Source organism: Filicampus tigris, chromosome 15 (genome assembly GCF_054856515.1).
Source record: "Filicampus tigris isolate MCC_2025a chromosome 15, RoL_Ftig_1.0, whole genome shotgun sequence".
NCBI classification, from domain to species: Eukaryota; Metazoa; Chordata; class Actinopteri; order Syngnathiformes; family Syngnathidae; genus Filicampus; species Filicampus tigris.
Window position 1 is genome coordinate 4,830,799 of NC_141231.1, and position 23,434 is coordinate 4,854,232.

The 23,434-nt window shown below is 39.5% G+C and overlaps 1 protein-coding gene across 1 annotated transcript in view; it reads left to right on the forward strand.

Annotated features, from left to right (window-relative positions):
• LOC147135207 (ephrin-A5b-like) overlaps positions 1–15,509 on the forward strand; it is a 75,128-nt gene extending 59,619 nt beyond the window's left edge. The window contains exons 2-5 of the mRNA XM_086054312.1: positions 3,041–3,333; positions 11,001–11,066; positions 11,153–11,233; positions 12,186–15,509. Coding sequence (XP_085910438.1) covers positions 3,041–3,333; positions 11,001–11,066; positions 11,153–11,233; positions 12,186–12,310 — 565 coding nt within the window. The 3' untranslated portion in view covers positions 12,311–15,509. The remainder of the gene's footprint in view (positions 1–3,040; positions 3,334–11,000; positions 11,067–11,152; positions 11,234–12,185) is intronic.
• Positions 15,510–23,434: the final 7,925 nt, after the last annotated feature.

Below are 23,434 nucleotides of genomic sequence, written 5' to 3' on the forward strand. Positions count from 1 at the left end.
TTTCTGGAGAAAACAAGGTCTTTGGTTTCATTTTTGACCAGACTATAATCAAGAGAGAGAAAAAAGATTAGAATGTACTGTAAATGATAAAGCCACAAAACACACATCCGCTCATCTGTGGCCCCTAATCCTGCAGCACATGTACAATGTGTGTAGCAACAACCTGATACCCTGAACACCTCCCATCATGCTACTTGGGTCTCATGTAGCCTGAAGAACAGCCCCAACATGTCTGTTGCAACAGCTGTGTGTCAAATCCTTTCTTTTCCAGTCTCACCTGGCTACAGATTGGCTACTGCTTCTCCGAGAGCATCCACATGGAGGACGACTCATTTTCTGATCTGGAGCCAGCTAACTCCTGTCTCACCAAACTAAACAAATCTGGTGTGTTGTTTGGCAACCGCACCGGCCCATCCCGTTGGTTGCTTGGACGCAGTCGCAAGGCTGTTCCCCTCTTCATGACTTCAATGTCAGTGAACAGAGGGTTATTCAAGACATCTGTAGTATGTCAGTGATACTGATCCAAGGCCCATTAGCAGCCATAGTGACACAACCAGCCTATGGTCTTAATCGCTGTCCGCTAAAACCCTCAGATATGCAACCTTATACGGCGCCTTTGGGAATATATGTTTCCAATCATTGTCGTCTCAAATGATTACCTGTCTTATCCCTGCTGAGCCTTTACTCCCAATCTCTTTTCCAAACAATTTACAGTAGGCAAAATTGGGGGGCAGATTTAAGATTTAACACATGCCTCATTTTCCAAAACTGCATAAGCTGTCTTCAAGTTTTCTTATTTGCTAATGAAAATCACATACCAGAATGGGATCCTCTTAGGGCGAATACTAACCAGACAATTAACCCTCTATGGGGCCTTAATATCTGCACCAGCACAAGTCATCACTGCTTAGCACTGACACTGATACATGGCTTTCAACTGATGAAGGGGTTTCACATGAGGATTTCTGCCAGGGTGCTGGCGTGTTTCAGAGGGATTCAGTGGAGTCTTTCAAGAGGGTTTGGTTGATTGAGTCTGACGTATTGAGATTTTGCTAACACTACATAGATGTAGCCTGGACAGAACCTTGTAATCTCAGGATAACATTTTTTTCAATAACATCCCATATCATTAGGTTTGAAGGTGACATTTGGAAGCTCATGCTAATATGTCTACGAGCTGGTCACAGAATGCAAATTTTGTACAACATAATAATAGCAGGACTCTGTGGCCAACATCATGGCCTAATGATCATAAGACGCATAACCTGTGAGAAATGAACACACTCTTGTTTTCCACTCCCAGTATTTCCCTAATCATGATGATATTAGTGTTAGCATTAGCATGGACAACTTCACAATTAAAAGCAATATACCATTGCATTTTATATTCAAAACTCAGGTTACTTCTGTCCGAATCATCATTCTTCATTATTTCTATGTTTTCAACAGTTTTCTAGCTCAGCATGCACCCCATTGGACAATGCAAGTTTTCACAGGAATGACTAGATTAGTTATGGGTGGAGAAACCTGACTCGTACAAACAGAACCCTGACCACAACCCAATCAAAAGCCTTTGGAATGAAATTTTGTAAGACAATCCCTCTGTCAAGTGCAACACCAGTGGGCCCTGACTTTATACATTTCCTTCTGAATGGACAAAAATTACTGTAGACATTTTCTAAATTCTTGTAAGAAAGCTTCAAATATGTTTCTACATTTTTAATTCAAATGTCTACTTTCATAAAATAATGTATTCATTTCCCAATATGTGTGTCCACACACTAGACAACTTCATAGTTTGTTCATATGAAGTGATTTGAAGTGCTTAACTTATCCTACGCAGCGGCCAAAGATTGCTAATGTTTGTGAACATAGCAAATGTTAATTATTTGTCGGGGTTCATTCATGGTCACAAACGGTTGCAAAAGTGTTCGCCAGACATTTGTAAACAGTTTTAACGGTTGCAAACATTTTTTCGACCAAATTTTCTGTGCATCCTGAAGCATAAGTGGGGTACCATGTGGGGACCGGAAGTGACGTTTAAGTTCCAGGAGACTAGAATTTTACCTTTACCTATAACACTTGTCATCCTGCGTTATACTCTTAGCATACCCTCTCTACTTTGGTTATTTACATTACAGTTACTACAACTAGGAGTGCAGGTGTGACTGTGAGTGACACAAGACAATAATTTGCACTTGATGTTGGATACATATATGTACACCGTCACTACACAAATGCTAAAATACAAGCGAGGTTAACGTGTAGACTTGTTGGCACAGTACGGCTGCTTTTTACTGTTATGTATTAAACACAACTTAAATCACATTGCCTTCCTTAGATCCCTCAACTGGAGCTTGTTACCAAGCCTGTCTGCTCGCCTTTTCTGCTCAGTATCTCGAAACACCATGGTTCGAAGTGACCTGCGCAGGCAAACTCATACTTTCCAAATTTGAATTTGTCCAAAAAGTGCTTAATTCCTGTTCTATAAAGGCACTTTGGAACCAAATCTCACTGGATTTGTAATTTGAAAGAAACATTTCCCTAGTGAATTCTCGCACTCATTTGTGCATCAAAAAGCTTGACAGTTTGAGATTTTGCTGTGCAGGAGCTGGTTAATACAGGTCACATATCCGTGAATTCCCACTCTCGCGGGAGTGAAAAGACCTACAAATGGCGGCCAGCCATAAGTGAGTCCACTACTGCAGAGGCGATGTTTTAAATGTATTTTTTTTTTAATAAATAATTTGTAGATTTAAGTTAACAGCAGCTGACAAATAAGATATGCTCATTTAAAATGTACGTTTTGACACCCCTGGTTTAGTTTCCCTTCATGACTGTTTCTTTGCAGAGCCTCCCTATAGATATGACTTGAGAAAAATCCTCTTGCAATGCAATCTTACAATGCCAGAATGCACATACACCAGAAAGAAAACCTTGAGATTTGACACTAACTATGTAAAGCTTTAATTTTGCGTATTGCTGTGTACCTCCCTTCTAGATCTACTAATATTTTACTCTTTTTCTGTCTGCTATTCAGGTTTTACCGGGGGGATTACCACATTGACGTCTGCATAAATGACTACCTTGACGTCTACTGTCCACATTACTTCAGCCCAGTGTCGGATGAGCGGGCCGAGCGCTATGTGCTTTATATGGTGAACTATGATGGCTACAGCTCATGTGACCACACCGCCAAAGGCTTCAAGCGCTGGGAGTGCAACAGGCCTTTGTCTTCAAACGGACCACTCAAGTTCTCCGAGAAGTTCCAGCTCTTTACGCCTTTCTCGTTAGGGTTTGAGTTTCGTCCTGGCAGAGAGTACTACTACATCTGTGAGTATAGCAATTTCAGAACTCATTAGTATCCAGAGCTGGGCATTAGAACAAATTTAGCGCCCGTTATTCATCATCCGTCTGCAGCATGCGTACCCTTCCGTCATCCGTCATTTGTCTTTTTTTCCGGGGGGAAATAAATAATACCCGTTTATGGGCCGGTCCGCCTCTAATTCCAAACGGCCGTTCGTCGGCCGACTAAAAACTGCAGAATTGGGACACTTCAGGTGATGTCGTCGACATAAGCCCCTGCGTCAGTGAGCATGATTCACTGATTGAAATTGCACATATACATATGATAAACTTTGTAATAATGGATACTTACACTTGGTGTCAGGTTCATCAGATAGACATTTTGGAAAACCACACAAAATAAGGAGATGAAGACACTCTCAGCTTGCAAGGAGAACGGAGAAGAACTGTACAATACAATTCTTACAGGCGTTCTAAAAAAGTCTCTCCGTCTCCCTTCTTTTTATTCTCACATCCCTACATACCTGGGCGTTCCAACTCTAAAGGATGGGGTGAGCAAAAGGGCAGTTGAAACGTCTTGTACTTGTCTATGTGTCTGCATGTAGGTGGGAAATTACTCAATACACGTGTGGTAAGACATGAGTGGAGAAATCAACAATGTGGCAGGAAATTTCAGCAATCACCTTCATATTAGCAAATGTTAGCTTGACTTCTCCTGACCTCCTTGCGATTAGTTTATGAAAGCATCTTGAGTAGCAAATGTATGATTATCAAATGATAGTAATTATTGTATGAATAATTACTCCCACACTTGGATAGACATTTATTTCGGCACAGCTACAGGAATTCCATCGAATTCCGTCAGTTTCACGCTATTTTGGTCAAAACAGCAATGACTTGTCGGTAATATGCTTCGGCTTAGAGGCCATGTATGCGGGTTTCGCCGAAGTGCAGAGCAAGGGCGCAAAGGGGGCGTGGCGAAAGAGCACTTCGCAGAATTGAGACACCCTATGCACTCGTACCCTCCGCGTGAACGTGCAAGTGAAGGCCCCAAGGGTGCAAGTGTGGGTATTGTGATTGGGCCGAAGCCTGTTCACAGTCTGGTCCCTCAATCAAATCTGTCTCCCAAGCAACAACAAATCACTATTTTCCTCCCCGCACTCGCTGCACCCATCGAAACCTCGCCGCGAAAAATAGACTAATGATGGACTACTGACGAATGGTGGACTAAATTAAGGGGCTTACGTCTATGCTTAGTAGGTCTATTTCAAAATATTTCCCGTCATTCGTCAATCTGCAAAACGGACGCCTGGCAGTGACGGATAGATGGACCGGTCCGTCACATAGGTGGACCGCCCCGATCTGTTAGTATCATTGACAGAAATCACCTAAAAGAATGACTTTATTTCATTAAGTCTGTCTTTACAATCTTATAATAAGAGTTAACACTATTAGTTATGTTATGCAGGCTTCAACATTTATACAGTGGAGCATCTAAAGTCAAACACAATTAATTTTAATACACTTGTTGGCATCCAATTCATGATGGAAATAGAAGTAATTTGTTGCAGGGTCACATTCGAAAAAGCCATAGAAAATTAAAAAACAAACAAAAAAAAAACGATAATAATAAAAACTATTTTAAAAAAATACTGTCTAAAGGTAAATGATAGGCAAAATACACCCGGTGTTAATCCTGTGATGCTTGCAAAACTGAGGCAACATCATACACCCTAGGCAACCCTAATGCAAAATTACAAATATTATTAATACTTAATATTAATTTAGTATTTTTACTCAAGGACTTTGGTTAATTCCCGAAACATCTACGACATTTGTGTTTGACTTACACTATAAAACAACATTTGGAATGTTAATCTTTTAGATACATGAAAAACGTTTAAGAGCAATACTACAAAAAGGAAAAATATTCTCAATGTAAGGTTCCCTGGAGTGAGGTTCAACCCAAAACACAAGTCACAAGGAGAAAAATACTTCAACTGTTTAGGTTTGAGACTGAAGTGTCTTTTGTTGCTGACTGGCTGAGCTCAGCTTACTTTTTTTCTCCTTGTGAGAAGACTCAGGAAAACAAGCAGCTGGAAACGTATGTTTTCATAAGTGATGTCACTGCCCTGCAGGGGCAGAACAGAGGAACTAAACAGATGCAGTGGCTCCCGATGGTAGATTTGAGGTATTTCGATAACACTTCAAGTCAAAGACAAGTAAAAGGAACAAATGATACGTTGTCTGGCCATCCCCAACAGACATTTAACGTTAAATTGGAGAAAGAATACTATATACGGAATATGCATGTGGAAACTCAATGGTTTTGTTTCTCACAAATCCGTTAAAATTGTCAGTCTCAAATTTAAGTCTGTAGTATTTTCGTATTGTCATGTACGACAAGATATTTTTATTGGCCCTCAGTATTTGATGTCGACTGAACCAGACTGTACTCATACTGTATGAATAGGACTAGGTACATTGTTAATTGATCATACCAAAGAGCATTGTAATCACGCGGTAGCCTTATGGTGCGTCCATTTTTAAAAATGATTTGTTATTCCACATTTGTTTTTTCGAAAGCATGTACAGTGGTTTCTGAAAGTGAAAACACCCAGGAGCCTTAGCTTGGACTGTTGCTGTTGACAGGAGGCCCGTCAGATGTGCTGTGCTGTACATAATGGTTAAGAAAATAATGTGGTACAGCTGTTGAATATCTCACTGATGCAAAATCAGACTGCATGTTTGCATTATGCTATGCTTATGCTAATTGTATACGCGGTAAAGTATGTTTTAGCAGCTGCTGCTATTGGTCCCAGTGCAGACTGTGTCCTATTGGAACAAAGCATAACAATAGCTGATAGCCCATTGAAGCATTTCGCGTCAACTTCGGGTTGGGATTCTGTAAGTGACAAAGTGAGGCGGGGGTGGGGGTCATGTCTGCCTGGCTCAGTGAGACAGATACTCCTTTATCCTCCTCCACGGTGATTGTCACTGGCCCCAGGCAGGAGGGAAGTGGAGGCGGGGTCACGTCAAATAGATGACACCTGCTGTTGGCTACTGGCCGTCTGGCAGACAGGCATAAAGGCCAAGCAGTATTGCCGGCTGGTCCAGCAAGGCCAAAGGTTACTAAGATGACTATGAAGTCATTGCTGCTGGCTTCTCGAGGCCTCAGAAGGCGGCATGTTTTTCTTATAGAGCTGTAGTAGAGCAGAGGAAGCCTGATCCTAATCTCGGGGGATAGAAATCCAATTTTCAGAGGAGACAGTTGAGAGTCTGGCTCTCCCCGTGTGAGAGAGATGACTGACTCCCCGTAAAGCCCCCGACGCTTCAAACGCCCAGGCTCAGTGCTTGTGTACACTCAGCACCGATCTACATCGATAATGACCTGAGCTTGGATAGCACAAGCAGCTTTCCCTTTAACTTCTCACAGAGAAACAAGCACAAAAGACCCCGACAAAAACCAATCCTAACACATCTGATCCCACAGTATTTATATCAGGGTCTGGCTAATTCCCCTTACAAAGAGACCTTACATGTCTCACTGCTATGCGCTGTTGGCACTAAACCTGAAATAATAGAGCTCGTGAGGCTGCAGCCGCGTCCATAAAACGTATATTTTTGGGTGCATTATTGCCTTTTGTCCATAGAAAAACATGTTTTAGCCTCCTGAAGTTAGATGTAGATGGAAAAATAGAGACATTTTTATGCGTTTGATGCCATATTGTAAACTTTTATAGGCCTATATTTGTGCTGCTTAAAAATAGGGATTGACTGATTATCGGCCGGGCCGATTATCGGCAGTGATATTTGGCTTTTTGACGAATATCGGCAACGGCCTTTTTTAAAACTCTGCTGGCCAATAATAAATCAATTTAAAACTGTGGAAATCAAAACAAAGATACGTGAAAGTTGAACAATTTCTGTCATTTTGAAATGTTAATTTACTGTAGAAAACTATGTAAAGCTATTGTTTAAGTTTTCATTTATCCTTTTTAAGACATGCTGACAACACTGGGTGCTCCCTGTACTTTTTGTTAGAATTCTATAACAGAGATGTATACTGTCAAAAATTTCTTGTAATAATGATGATGAAAACAACAACACTATACAAACCTGAAACATTGTTCAATAAACATGCTTAAAGACGTTACAACAAATTTAAGAGTACATTTTTCTTTAGATTTTGATGCCAATATTTTCCTTTTTAGTGAAAATTAATATCGGCTCCAAATATCGTTTTTTGGCCTCCTTGACTACTAATAATCGGTATCATATCGGCCCTGAGAAAAGCATATCAGTTATCTCTACTTTAAAATATGCTAATAGTTTTCTTATGTTAATGCTTAAAAAGGGAAATCAACCCATACACATTTTTTTCAAGAATATGTTCCCAGCAGGCCCACTAGTTGAAACAGGGCATTCTGATTAATATTGCGTTGTGGAATATGAGTTAAGCAGTAAATCCACCCCTTTTTAGCCATCTTGTGGGGCGGCCATTTTGTCACTTCTGTCAACTGAAAATGACATCACAACTGCTCAGGGCTCAGGTATCGAGCAATCACGACTCAGCTTCAGAAAACAGGTCAGCTGTGATTGGTCGTTACCTGAGCCCTGAGCAGTTGTGATGTCATTTTCAATCGAAAGAAGTGACAAAATGGCCGCCACCAGAGATGGCTGATAACGTGTGGATTAACTCTTATTCCACAAATGCAATATTTATCAGAATGCCTTGTTTCAACTAGTGGACTTGCATAGAACATATTCTTGAAAAACTATGTTTGGGTTGACTTCTCCTTTAAAGTTAGGATTTTAGCATGTATGAATACATGTGAGCTTGTCCCCTATTCTATTTACTAACAGGTGAATAACTGTAGACAGTATTTACAGTAAGCGTGAGTCTATAGTCAGTGTCATCAAATGTTCATTTATTGGTCGTTGTAGTACCTTATTCTCTTCAGGTTTCAATGTCCTGAAAGTTAGCACTTGTTGCTCCGGAATTCACTTGACAGTTTGTGAATGTTTTTTTCAATATATTTTATTTACCATAAAGTATGGAAAACATTTAGAGTAAATTGTATGTGTTTGCATTCAATGAAATCATGTGACAGATCATGTAATAGTGGTCTGAGTGGGAAGTGGAATAGTAGGTAGAGTTGGAGCTTCAGTGAGTGGTGGTGGAGCTCAGCCATGTCGCTCAAGGATAGAAAAGCCAGACTGTGACCTCAGTGGTAGACATGAGCAAAGCAAAGGAGACACTAGTGTAATTGCTGATGTGTTGAAGTCTGAAAGGATGTTTGCATTTGCTGAGGAGAGTTATTGAATAGAGGACACTGGAATGAAATGTGAGTGACAAACTGTAAAAAAAATAACTCAAATAAAACAAATAATAATCTGAATAAACCTGAGGGGCAAACTTTGATAAGAACAGAAACATTTCAGTTGATTCTTTTACATGACAAATGTAAATGTGGTCACAAACAATAAATTCTTCATGTTAAGGTCTCCGTCATATGACACCTCACGGTGCATAATTGCGGCAGTCTTAGTTGTTGAAAAGAAACCAGCAGCTGGGAGTTTCACACTCTTTCTGCTGAGGTTTATTTTCTCGTATTTCTTAAGTGGTTCGACCTTTTTAGCATTCAAAAACATGACAGCAGTCTCTGTTATTGTTTATGCAAGTTGTAACCGTTTACAGCAACACTGCAGCTTCTATTTGTTTTTTGGTGGATGTCCTCTGCGGCATTTGAAAATGTTGGACATGCATGGACTGATTGTCTATCAGTATTTACCGCATTAGTAGTAGTTGTAGAAGTAGTAAGGAAATGCTTTAATGTGGCGCTCTATTAATTTCAGAGTAGCTAAATTAACATTTTGAGGCATTTCACAATGAATTAATCAAACTCAAGATGGCTTAACGGCTTCTCTGAGAAGTTAAGAAATGAAACAAGCATAGCATCCAACACTATTTTTTTTAGAAATACAATTGAACAACTATAATAAGACAGCAAAATCAAGAATTAAAAAGAGTTTCTACATACATGTGTATTACCTATTATGTAACCTTAAAAATATTGTAGTTAATACTTGTGCTATTGATCTAGGGCAGTTGTAGCATAAAACTTACATTGGTTAGTGGCCTAGTGAATCACCGATAGTCAAGCCCTGCATAAATTTGATATCGATGCATCCTGTACCATTTGTCCATTATTAAATGAATCTGGAAATGTTTCATATTAGTACAAGAAATATATTCTAGTTTAAATCAACTGGATAAGACCACACTTCGTGGCAGCACTCTTCAGAGACTCAAAGCGAGAATAGTAGATTTTGTCTGGCAGTGAGGTAAGTTATTGGATACCCGTTGACATGGATAGACACACACAGCGTGATTGACATTGTTTCTCTCACGTTTATATATCCTGCCTCTGCTACTTGAAAACCAATATTCCACTCATGGCGAGGTTTTACGATGACTTCTTATCTCCTCTCACGGCCGTACAGCATCTGATATTGCACTTTTTGAAATAAGAGCCCCAGTGGCGGGTGAGAGTGGAAACACTGCGATTCATCGCTAGATCAGAATGTGTCACTCAGAGCTTCTAGATGAGTGAGGATGAATGCATGTCCATGTCAACAGTCAGCGTTACATTCAATATGCAGGCTGGGACAAACAGGATGTGTCATTTGTAGCTCGTGAATGGTGGCTTCACATCACGTCACAGAGTTTTCAGCCGTTTTTGCAGCTACATGTGAACCAGGATCATTTTGACATGTCGTCATCGATACAAAATCCGCTAAAAACACAAAGGGAAAACATTGCCATTTGTGCTAGATCTTTGTCGTGTGAACGTTTCTTTACTCAGATTGAGGCACCAGGAAATGACCGAGGTCACTCCTTTTATGCTCATGAGAAGCCAGAGAGAGGAGAGATTGTCAGATGGAGATAGTGCTTGACGACACATCAAAATGTTCCAGACAATAGCAAAAAGCACACCACATTGCTCTTGTGGTGTGTGAACGACTTTAATAAACAGAAATGCAAATATTTCTCGGGAAAGGCTTTAACTACTGCTGTCGATTTTGAAGGTGAGCATAACAGAAATGAGGAATGGAAACATGCGCAAGACATTGAGTGTCTTTATGGGAATATATATAAAGTCTAAACGCTTTTACACCAGGATGAGGGAAGGAAGTTCAGAAAGGGAGATAAAGCTCCTCTGGGGTGGACTATTTTGAAGGAGATAAAGTTGAATTCCTTCTCTGAAAAAACATCGACCTTCTCAGCTTGTTCGTTTCTCGGAGATGAACTTGAAGAAGCCTGCAGACCTACTTGTGGGCCGTATGATCAGTATGCCAATTAGATAGGACAAGTATGTCTTTACTGTATTAACATCAAGGCTGCACATAATAAGAGAAAATGTTATTTTCAACTCACAAATTGTAGCTATCTATTCATTTGATAGTAGTTTATAATCAAGCACAATTGTATTTGTGTTTGCAATATTTTTCGTTAGGTATAGTTACGTCTCTATACTGACAGACAGTCAAGATTTTGGGATACAAAAAAAATGGAATGCTGGGACTGCTGCAAAACTGTCGAGAAATATAAATTGGTTTGAAATGTATCACAATAAAGTAAAATTGGAAACTTTTGTATTTAATAATGGCTGATTTTTTTTCTTCCACAGCTTCCCTCACTGACGCCAAAGGAAGAAGGAGCTGCCTTCGACTGAAAGTCTTTGTAAGGCCACAAAGTAAGTTGCGCATTGTTGGGACTGTGGATGAGTGACGTCGGATTTCAGTAATCACATGTCTTCTTCTCTCCTCTTTGTGTTTGAAGACAATTGTGTGCGAAACTCTGGCAGCGTACAGGAAGGGGTCGACTTTGACGAAAACAGTCACAACAGTCTAGAACCAAGAGGTTGGTGGGATTTTACAGCAATGTGGGCGTTTGTGCGTGCGTGTGCATGTGTGTTCGGGGGTGGGGGATGGAAGCTGGGATGTTGTTCTCCTGATAATTAGGAAGGTAAATATTATATGTACCCTGGAAGAAATTTTGTGTTGGAACATTTAACAGTTCTTTAAAAATGTTCATAAATTAAAGAGTACCCGATCTTTTCTAATAAATATATTAAGACAAAAATAGCCCTAATAATATTTAAAGTACAGTATATAAAATATAGAATATATGTTGTGTAATTACTTCCATTTCATGTCTGTATGTGACATGTATCCTGTGACTTTTAGTGCTCATAGCCCAACACCAACATTTCCAACAATTTGCTTCTATCAGCTTGTTCGTTTACCCAATACTAGCACTTACTGTACTTTGTTTTCCTTTCCCTAAGAAACTCCTCACAGCATAAGCAAATTATAATAATTATAATGGTTGAGCTTTTTAATTACTAGAGCTAATTTAGTCGTCATTGTATGATAAACTTGATCAGATATACAATGCAAACTATGCGTAGTATACTCATATTTTACACAAAATTCTATTAAGAAAAATAAATAAATAAAAAGACAACACAAAATCAGTAATTTACATGAATTGTTGATATACAATAAAACTTCATCTAAATAATAGTTGTATGTGCACATATTCACTGTAGATGCACTATTATTTAGTGGTTATGAAATCCCTTCAAAGACCACAGAGCGGCCAAATCATTATTTTATTGGCCATGTAGAGATTTTTGGAGGGTTAAAGTGCATGTGTGTTCAACCTCTAGATGCTCTCATTACTATTTTGTAATATAAAGACACTCTCACATGTGTGTTTAGTTTAAAAATCAAATCTTTACTTTCTTCCAAGCTCATTTGATCAATTGCCAATTGAATAATAAGAATCCTTGTCATTATTTTCCCTTCAGATGACATCAGTCACGAGTCACCGGAGCCTTCTCGAAGGGACGTGAGCTCCGCCGCCCCGTGCTGCTATTCCGTGCTCCTTCTTTGCTCTGCCCTCATTCTCCTAGCAGCCATCTTGTCTTTATAGCGCTCATTCTGAGGAAATTCCCAGGAATTGACTGTCCCGAGTGGACCACGGGCTGCCCTACCCTGCAACCCCTCCCCTTTATTGAGCACTTTTTTATTACATAAAATAAAAAAAACAAGATAAACACTGACAATCTCTCTCAATGAAAGAGGAAGGGGCCATGAAAAACTTCATTTTGACAACTAGTGTGATCGATCTTGTGGCAGGTGCCGATGGGGAAAGAGGCAAAATCTCTTAATATTTATCTCCCAAATAGTCAACGCTTTTTTATGTTGAAGGAAACACACACACACACACACACACTCGCACCCAACACCAGTGTTCACATTTTTTTGGGAAGCGCTGCAGGATCACTCAAAGTTTCCAGGATTTTTTGTGTCTGGAACGACCCCGTCAAGTAACATGACTACATCTCACATCAGAAGATTGCGGAGCAACGCATGGATCAGAAGAAAGGACTTTTTTTTTCTTGCAATGGGGGGGGCGAGGGCAAGCCTCTCACAATGTAACCTTCCTCAGGTGATAAAGGTGTTGAACGATTTGTTGAGAGACTGTGGAGTAGCCTTTGTTGAAAATATATTGAGAACATTTAAAGACGCACTCATTTTTAGGGTCTGAATTGAAGCGATTTAGTAGTGTTTTATTTTCCTCTTTATTTTGAATAGATCACATACTTCAAGTGTAGCAGTCAACACAGGTGTAAAGTAAAATATCGGAATGACATGTGCTAGCTATGTTTTGTTGTTGTTGTTTTGTCGTGGCAACATGTGTTTTATTTATTGTGATTTCTGGTCCGGTAAAAAGGCAATAAAAAAAATTAAAAAACACATTAACACAATAACGCATCGGGTTAAATACCATGACACGCATTTCATTTGAAATCATACAATGCTAAATATAGTTTGTGTATCTGTTTTAATCGGAATGTTTTTAGTGCTTTTACAAAGTCCAGGAAGGAAGAAAAAAAAGTCTGATGTGCTATCAGCGTGTACAAATTGTGGAATAGGTGTTCAAATATGGTATTAATGAATGTCACAGTTGTAGGTTTCCTCTTGCATTATTCCTTTTGTGAATCACTGTCATTACACATTTAATTGTATATAGTGGCACGTGTGCTAAAGAGTTCAGGGATGTTTCCATACCTAAACTGAAGTACAAAACTGAGTTTAGTCACTTTCAGATTGAGCTGCACAGATTTGGACAAATGATCTCAATGCAACCTTGTGGTGCACTACAGTATGGGCAACAGTACAGTTCACCATTCAATATTTAATTTCCACTGAATCCAAAATAATTCATGTTACCATGACTTTTTGACATTCACTAACTTGTGGGAACAGTTTGGCGGCCCTCCCTGTTTCTGTTCTCACATGACTGTTCGCCAGTGCACAAAGCAAGGGACAGAAATATGCTGGGATTAGTTTGGTATGAAGAATTTACGAAGTCCCTCATTGCAGAAATTGTGCAGTAAAATGTTACAAGTGTCCCAATATTGGCCACATGGTGTAAATTATCAAGCTCCTTCGTACAATATAAACTGCATGGTTGAACCTACTGATTGCTGCTATGAAAAATCAACTGCATCGAAAGCTAGACAGAGGCAGAATTGCTGTAAAATGTAACCCCAAGATGTGCTGAGCTCATTTTTTGTTGTTGTTCCAAGCAAGAACAAAAAAAAAAGGTGGGCATATATTTTCAGCACAGCCCACATCATTTTTCTATAGGATGGAAAGCAAACATACAGTGGCCATGTCCATTTTGATTTAGTCAAGTGTCAGTACAGTACATTTAAAGAATAGTGACATACAAATATAAATACAAATATAATACAAATAAAAACAGCAGTAATTTCATCTAATGTCAGTGACAGATTTTTTACATGCAACAAATCTTTATGGGAGGGAGTTTCTAACTACGTTACAAAAGTCCGAACAATATCACAAAAGTTTTAATTTTGTAGCCTGATCGTCCACTTTGATGTGAATAATGCTTTTTCTCATATTTACTCATAGAGTGCTGAGAATGCTGCTCAACATGGGCGCTAAACACATTCATAGGTTACATGCATGTTCAAGTTTGATGTTTTGTAACACTGCATTCACTAAGTTATTTGCATTCGCATTGCATGATCTCAGATTCACTTAACTAGCTTCCAGTTTTTGTCTTTTGTGAATGTTTTTTTTTTTTGGGGTGTGTTCACATAACTACAGATCTGTAACAAAAGACAGATTTATTTGTTTCATTTGAAATCCTGACATCTAGCACCAACCTCTGTACATCTGATTTCAACCAATATCAGTCCACTCACCCTCAAATCGTCATCTCCGGCCATGTGACCATGAGAAAAACAACCAGTTTCCTGGATACTGTGTATCCAACAATAAGTCTATTGTAACATACAGTGTTAGATACTTTGATGGGTGATCAGTAAGAAAATGATATTTGATATTAGAAAATTCTTTCATTTTATATGTATTTTATATAAAACAGAGATACATTACACCCTCGGGATGTGAATTTGTGAAAATGTGGAGCGTGTTGAACATGCAGTGGTCATCTTACACTCATGAATCATGGAAAGGGCCTTAATGAGGACCAGATGGAACTTTAAGAACTACAAATTCGAATCTGTTTTTTTTTTAAATAGACACTCCAGTTCATACAGGTGTTTTCTTCAAGTATATCTCAGTGGTCCTTTGTTAAACATCACCTCTAGCTGTATGTGAGCTCGCTGTGACAACGTTTCAGGAGATGCGTTTTACTTGGTTTGCTGGTGTTTTATATGTTCTGAACAAATGGTGACGCTAGGTGTCTTGGTCCGAAGGGTGCGGTTTCTATCTCACCTGAATTTGCTCCCATGTAACCTTCAGCCCAATGCCACTGTGTTTCTGGTTTGCAGAATCCGTTTCTCATCTTTTGCACCCACAAAGGCCAGGGCGAGCTTTTGTCTGCAAGCATTTTGTTACTTTTGCAACAAGTCCCCCAAACGCCATGTTTGTTTTAACGTTGTAGTGGGTGCACCCTTTTCCCCTCCCGATCTCATCTGTTTCCATTTCCCTCCTCAAGTCTCTGGCTAGGTTTTTCTACAAAAAGGGCGTTTATTTGTAAATACACATGTTGGAGCAGCTATAGCTAATGAAAACAATCATGGAAAAAAGATGTAATAAATATTTCTTTGTCATTGTAAGTACGGTGTGTGATTTGTATCATTGACGACATTGCAACTAAGTGACAAAATAACATAGAGGCTCAGTCATAGCTTGTTTGTCTTGAAAAAGTGGGGGAACAGCTGTTTCTTTCAGAACTGAAGGTTATATGCAGACTGAAAAAAAAACAAAAATATGCTTCGATTAATGTTGCAAGAATGAAACGCCACGAAAGGGTTTCATATGCCTTTTAGCTTTTAGTTTCATATGCCTTTTAGCTCCACACTCAGCATGGCGCCTGCATTTTGAATTCAAATTAAAAGCCACCTTTTTACCATGAGTAGAGTTCATTTCAACACACGTGCGCTACACACACATTAAACTTAACATCACTACAACCGTTTGGCGCGCTTAATCAAACCCCATTCGCCAGACGCTGAGTGTAATTCTTGTGACTTAAACATATCAGTGATGAGGTAACAAACAAACAAAAAACGTTTCAATAAAATGATGTATTATGTAAGTCAAAATATGATTTCTGCCGCTTGCAGTTGGTTGGCAACCAGTCCGGTGCGTAACCCGCGACCCTGGTGAGAACAAGCGGTGCACAAAATGGATGGATGGTTACACTTTGTACTTAAGCACTTTAGCACCTCATTTCAACTTCTTTCTCAAGATGCAAAAAAAAAAAAGGTATCTTTCCTAAAATACAGTTTAGATCTTCAGTCAAGTCAACATATACAGTATATATATATATATCCTCATGTTTTCTCCAAACATTAAAGCGCTTCTATTAAAAAAAAAAAAAAAGAGCCCTTTCTAGTCCTCCATCTGTCCACACATCTTGTCCGAAGGTTACTCTCAATGAAAACGTCAACCATCACCAAAGAAGAGAGGGCTCAATGGATTTTTTTTTCCTTGCTGATATGTCCTAGACAAGACACAGGGGTAAAACAATATGAAGCAGCCTCTCCTGTCTTTGAATGTAATTGCAAATCATTCCAAGGTCAAATCTGACTTTGATCATGTGTCTTTTTGAAAAGCATATGTGCTATTGCCTGTCAACCCCATGGCTGTGCTGAATATTACAAAAGTTGTAATTTGCCCTTACATTTTTGTACATAATATTACACGAATTCTCTACATAATCGGATCGGCCTAGCGTGGCGGTAGCAACAAAGTTTTGCCGTACAAATTCGCGATGTACATGTTTGAAAAGATGTCACCACCTGTACAAATTACATCGAAAGCGTACAACTTGACATGTAGGTATTGCTGCAAGTGGAGCCAGATCGCCAACAAAGCTGTGCATTCCAGGTCCCCATGTTATGCAGTGTTTTCATTATCAACAGCTGTAATTGTCGGCTACATCGACACTACGTTCCCGACGGACACGGCAGCCGCTTTCAGGTCACGAGACAACGCAGGTGGGGCATGATGGGCAAACTTAATAAACCCTAATTATGGTGGTTGCTCGCAAGATTTTTAAACCGTCAAAATAATCGCCACGGCAGTCATGAGAAACCTCATCAGCCTTAGCAAAATAGAATGAATGCAACTAAACCTGACAGTACATAATAGGCCGTATCAAAACTTGGAAATAGTGGGACAGGAAGCACGTGTATTTCCTGGCATCTTACATTCCTCAAATCGTGTGATGTTCTGCCAAGTCTTGTGTGCATTTTGTGCGTCTTGCATTTTCTGGCAATACGAGCGCACTGTGCAGTATTCATAGTATGTAAATAACGGTCTCCTCTGCATGTTTTGGTCTAAGAGATGGATTATTGATTTAGTTGTTGATTGAAAACTTATACTGATACCTATACACCACTCTACTATGTAGGTACAATCCTCTCCTATTTGTTTTGTCCACAATTCATTATCTGACAAAGCATAATGGGGATGAATTGCTTTTGCACCATGTAGCTGCTCTATATTTTGAGTGTAAAAGATTAGCCTTACTATAAAGTGTAATACATTATCTTTTTAGAATATATTATCTATAAATAATCAAGATATCTATCTAGCTAGCTAGCTAGCTAGCTAGTTACTGTTACCTTTACAACTTGTAACTGGCAGTAAGATCATTGACGCCCTTTCTCCCTGGACCATTTTATTATGTTAGCTGCATCCTGTAAGTGTATGTTTCATGTTGATTGATGGTGGATTGTAGGAATGTCTTGACCTGGACTTCCCACTGATAACCAGTCTCTTGTTATCTGCGTATTTGGTCTGTAGAAAATATATATCCGACTGACACTTCCCCTTCGCTGTGCTATAAGTACTGAACGGGTGACGCAATGATTTAAGAAGCTGGATGAGAAATAGTTATACTGACTTGACATTGATGCATCACTGCATCTTTAGGGATTTTGAGATTATGTGATTCTCGGATTTTGATGTAATATAGTGTCAGGAAATAAACATTCAATCAGTTTTATCCATGGGGGATATGTTTAACCTGCGCGACTCGTGTGTTTAAATTCTCCCGATTACAGAGGCTGAACGCAGAAACATGTACACAGCTCAGGATTTGCCACTCACTGTGTCTGCTCTGTTAAATCAGTTTAAGACTGTAAAATATGTAGATTACCTTGGGGATATAAACCTTTACAACCCATCGTTATATCACAAATAATGACACCCAGAAAATTTGGTGTAATCTTAAATTAAAATAAACTCTGCTTCATAAAATTATTTGTTCACCTCTTTTCACGTGGTTCTTGAAGGAGCCAATATTTAAATAATCACAACATGTGGCTCTTGTGATTTTTCACCATTTATGTAAGAGCATGGAAGGTGCAACCCAGCATTGATTGACCACCTCACTAGGGGATTTTTTTCTTTGAAACAAAAAATAAAAACAGTAAAACCAAAAGGCTGTTTTCTGTCAGTTCCTTGATGTGCAGTGCACCTCTTCAACTTGGCGGGTGGTTCAAGGCTCGTCACTTTCATTAAATCAGCAGTGATGAAACTTGCCACCTTGAGAGAATGTCACAGGGAGCAGGAAGTATGTCTGCTGTTGTTTGTTCTGAGAGGGGAGATGGAGTGTCGATTGACAAAGCAGCTGCAAACGCACTGCCAAACTGCAATGGAACAAACACAGAATAAGTAAAGTAAATTAAGTAAGTAAATTAAAAACACTTGTTGGACAGCATAGTAGATGAGTGTCTGTCTCCTGGTAAGAAGGTTCTGGGTTCAAAACACAGATGGGGCGTTTTTGTGTGGATTTTGCATGTTCTCCCAGGGCTGCCGCTCCCTATATGCAGATAACGCACAGTGTGTAGGAAACCGCCGTCCGTGGGGGGGCCCCAATTTATGTGAGGGAACGCATTGCGACATCATGGAGTGCGCACGTCATACGTGAACGTGCCAACATACACTTGACATGTCGTTCAAATCCCAAATCCTTCCCCTGTCACAAAATTATTCATGCATGAAAAACGTCCGTTTGCATCAGGCATCGGGCAAACTTCGCACATCGTCGTTCAAATATCCATCACCACCCGCCCCCTGCTTGACAAAAGAATTAAAAATGGTAAAACCGGGTGAGGTGGGTGGCAACATCTGACTTGGGTGTTCTCCATGTACTTACATGGGTTTCTCTGCGAGTATACGCTGGCCTCCTCTCATAGTCCAAAACCATATAATGTACATGTGCGTAGGGTTGTCACAAATAAATCTTTTTAGAACCGATTAGCCCATCGATTATTCCATCGAGTACTCAGGGAAAGACGTCATTTGCAGGATAACTGATCAACTTTTTCCTATGAAGGAGGAGAGACTGTTGAGAAACATAGCCGTAGAAAGAAGTGAAATCAAAACAATGCAAAAAAAATGTGGTAATGTCACTTAAAGTTAACTAAGACTCAATACGTTGACTGTCACTAGGATAAAAATGTGATGCGAGACTGTACTGAAAAGTCAGAATCCTCAATATATTTTACTGACTGGTATGCTACCAGTTTGACACCCTCTAATTTATAATCCTTCATTTAACTTGATTAATTTTCCTGTCATGTCGCTCCTAAGAATGTCTCCTGTGGCTTGTGTTAATTTGATCTCACAAGGGGAGCCTCCTGTAAAATATCCACTTCAGTTCTACATTTTTTCTCCTGTCTGCTTCAATTTAGTTGAATGCTTAAACAGATGGAATTTGGCTGGGGGTTTTGCTAAACAAACCATTCCGGGGAAGAAAAAGAGATAATATCAGTAACCAAATAATTGTACTGCCTTCTTTAGTAGCACTGACCTTTGACCTTGTGGCAACGCAGGCATAATCCTCGAGGAGAAAGCCATATTTGAAATCATCATGAAAAATGACATTGGCTGTCATTAGTGGACAGCCTATATTACTAAACTCCCCCGTGTTCCATAATGGAGACCACACAATGGCGCGTTGACCACTTGTGTGTCCCGCTGTTAAAATGAAGCCCCATTCAGTTTTATGTAGGCCATGTGCGATTCTACTCAGCACAAAATATGAAGAATGAGTGAAAGAGAACACATTAATTCATGGCTCTCTCCTCTTACTGTCGATGTCTCGACGCTGGATGAGATCTGTGAAAGGAGAAAAGGCTCGGCGAGATCACCACTCTGTGATTGACTCAAGCCCAGCGAAACTGTCACAGAAAAAGAGCCAAAGGACAATCAGGCTTTTGAGTAACAGGTTACAAAAGTAAATTAATACATTAATGCAATATATTTAGTTAGCTTCTTGTTTTGGTGCATTTTTCCTGGCACAAACTTTAGCATGTGCTGTGCATATCAACATTGTGGGGATCAGTCTTGGTCCACTTTTTGGGACCTAAAAAAAAATAAATGCTCAAATCAGGCTTGATTGACGAACTTAAAATTGAACCTAAAATGTTTCATTTTCATTCATGCACATTTACCTCAAGTAATTAGAGAACATCTCTCATTGGTTCTGCTTATTTACTGCTCAAGTCTTTTAGTTTGTCATTTACTGTATCTCACCGAGTCCTTTGACAACTTGTTACAGCAGTAACTGTAACATAACAACAACACTCACAGAAAGCACGGGGGATTCAGGGGCACTGCAGACAGCGCAGATGCAGGTGTTCTTCCCACCCAGGAGGCCGCCTGGCGCACAAATACACACACATTGTTACTGTATGCAAACACACACACATTTGTTTGTAACCTCATGAGAACCTGTGAGCCAACACACTGACAGGGCAGCGCAACAAGCAGAAGCAAATACACAACCTGTCACTGGAGGAAATCTCTGCCCCAGTAGAATTAGTACAAAAGAAAACAGTGAGTGACAGAACACAGAAGGGCAGGTAAATGCAACTGTTGTGGATTCGTGCGAGTTGAGTAACAAGTATAGATGTTGTGTCGTTTCCCCTTTCAATTAGAGTGCGATTGATATATCCATCCATCCATTATCTATATCGCTTATCCTCACAAAGGGTTGCAGGCGTGCTGGAGCCCATCCAGCTGTCATCCGGCAGTAGGCGGGGGACACCCTGAACTGGTTGCCAGCCAATAGTAGTGCACACAGAGACAAACAAACACACACACACACACACCCCCACACCCCCCCCCCCCCCCACACACACACACACGCTCACAATCACACCTCGGGGCAATTTAGAGTGATCAATGAACCTACCATGCATGTTTTTGGAATGTGGGAGGAAACTGGAGTACCCGGAGAAAACCCACGCAGGCACGGGGAGAACATGCAAACGCCACACAGGAAGGCCGGGGCCGGAATCAAACCCACGACCTCTGAATTGTGAAGTGGACGTGCTAACCAGTCGACCACCGTGCCGCCGCGATTGATATCTCAATTCATCCTTCAGCCTACAAGTAAATATTTATTAGTTATTTAATTCTTAATTATAGACCAGATTAATATATAGATTATTAATTGACTTTAAAGCCACTCAGCTTAATGCAAGAAAAAAAAAGACCTACTTTAAAGGGAAAGGCAACCCAAACATATTTTTTTCAAGAATATGTTCTATGCAGGCCCACTCGTTGAAACAAGGCATTCGGATTAATATTACATTTGTGGAATAAGAATTAATCAACCCGTTTTTAGCCATCTCTAGGGGTGGCCATTTTGTCACTTTTGTTGACCGAAAATGACATCACAGTTGCTAAGGGCTCAAGTAACGACCAATCATGGCTGACATGTTTTCTGATGCTGAGCCATGATTGGTCGATACCTGAGGTGGCTAAAAAGGTGTGGATTTTGCTGCTTACCTCATATTGCACAAACACAATATTAATCAGAATGCTGTGTTTCAACTAGTGGGCCTGCTCGGAACATATTCTTGAAAAAAATGTGCACATTAAGTCAAGAAGGTATGCATGACTCAATTTCATTTCCTTTTAATCCGATTGATGGCGGTCATAAGTATAACACTAACCAATCCTCAGACCGAGCAGGAGGTGGCCCATAATGAACATCTCACATGCAATGATAGGGCACTTTATTAAATGTACTACTGGATGAAGAAGTCGCTGCAGGTAGCGAGCTTTTACACTACTGTCTTCACAAAAAAATTGGGATATTCGGCTAGTTCAAGCATTTAGTAAAATTCACTAAGACCTTTATAGGTCAACTTAATTTGATGTGTTTCAGTACTTTTTATAGTATATATATAATTTGTAGTACATTTTAGGTCTATCAAGAAATTTCACCCATTATATGTTCGGATATGTTGGTAATTAACTTTAAAACTGTGCATTAGATCCAATTGTATACGGCAAGAAATAAAATATCTCATAATCATCTTTTTGTCAAAGTCAAATGTTTTCAATTCACAGCAAAGATAAGCCTTTCATTGATTTTGGACAGGGGTGTTAAATGACACCACTATCGAGCAGTGGATCCTCATTTGAATGCTTGTAAACTTTGAAAAGAGCTAAATTTGATCGGAAAGATCTGTTGTGAAAGTCACACAAAAATTTGAAGGCCGGACTGTGAACACGTATATCGATTGTTTTATTCCGGTGCTATAATTAATGATGTTTCGCTAGTTTTATTTATTGAGGGTTTATTTGTTATGATGAGTTCACTGGGCTATGTAATGCCCTGCAGTAGTAATATACAGCTAGCTTTGTTCTTTTAGGTCATTCCAGTCAGATTTCATCGTTATTTGTTTTTCATCCCCCCAATTTTTGACGAACTTTTTTTTACATTCCTTCAGTGTGTGACCAGTCGCTTTGAGGGACCCTCCTCCATCTCTGTGTAACATTCCTCTTCCATTCTAAGCTTTTTCTTAGTCGATTAGCTTGAATGTTTTATTGCCGTGCCAATTAACTTTACAGTGAGATGACACCTGAGGTCTGTTTCCCATGTTAAAGTGTTGTGCGGTGCACGGCCCAGCTGGGAATCAGATCTACTTATATTTGTATGTGGACACACTTCCAGCATTTATTAATTTCATTCATACACACCTTTACTGCAGTGGGAAAAAGACAAGTAAAAATTGGTTTCAAAATGTACTGGTACTGCATTCCGGGTAATTATTATATTTCCTACTATGACATTTTGGCTTACTGCATTTGTTTATTGTAATTTATCAATGGCTGTAGAAACTTTAAAACATTTTTATTAACTTGTCTCAGCTTCGACTTGTTTATTAAATATGGGCATTTTAGAGATGCGTTCAAGCTGCTATGCTTACACTGCAGAACATGAATAGTTAATGTGACACTAGCTAAACAATGCTCTTGGTGATTTAGACACATTGACAATAAGAAAATTTGTACATGTACACACACACACACACACACGCTGAAAACTTATGCAAGGCCAGGAGGTAGACTAATATCACATGTTCTTGTTGTTTAAAACTTTCCAACACTGCTTTGTCATTTGTGAGCTGATCCTTCTCAACCCGCAATCAGGGTCATCGGCAGGGCACATTTTTAACCAAATCCCGGTGGAATGTGTAGCATATATACATATACATATATATATATATATATATATATA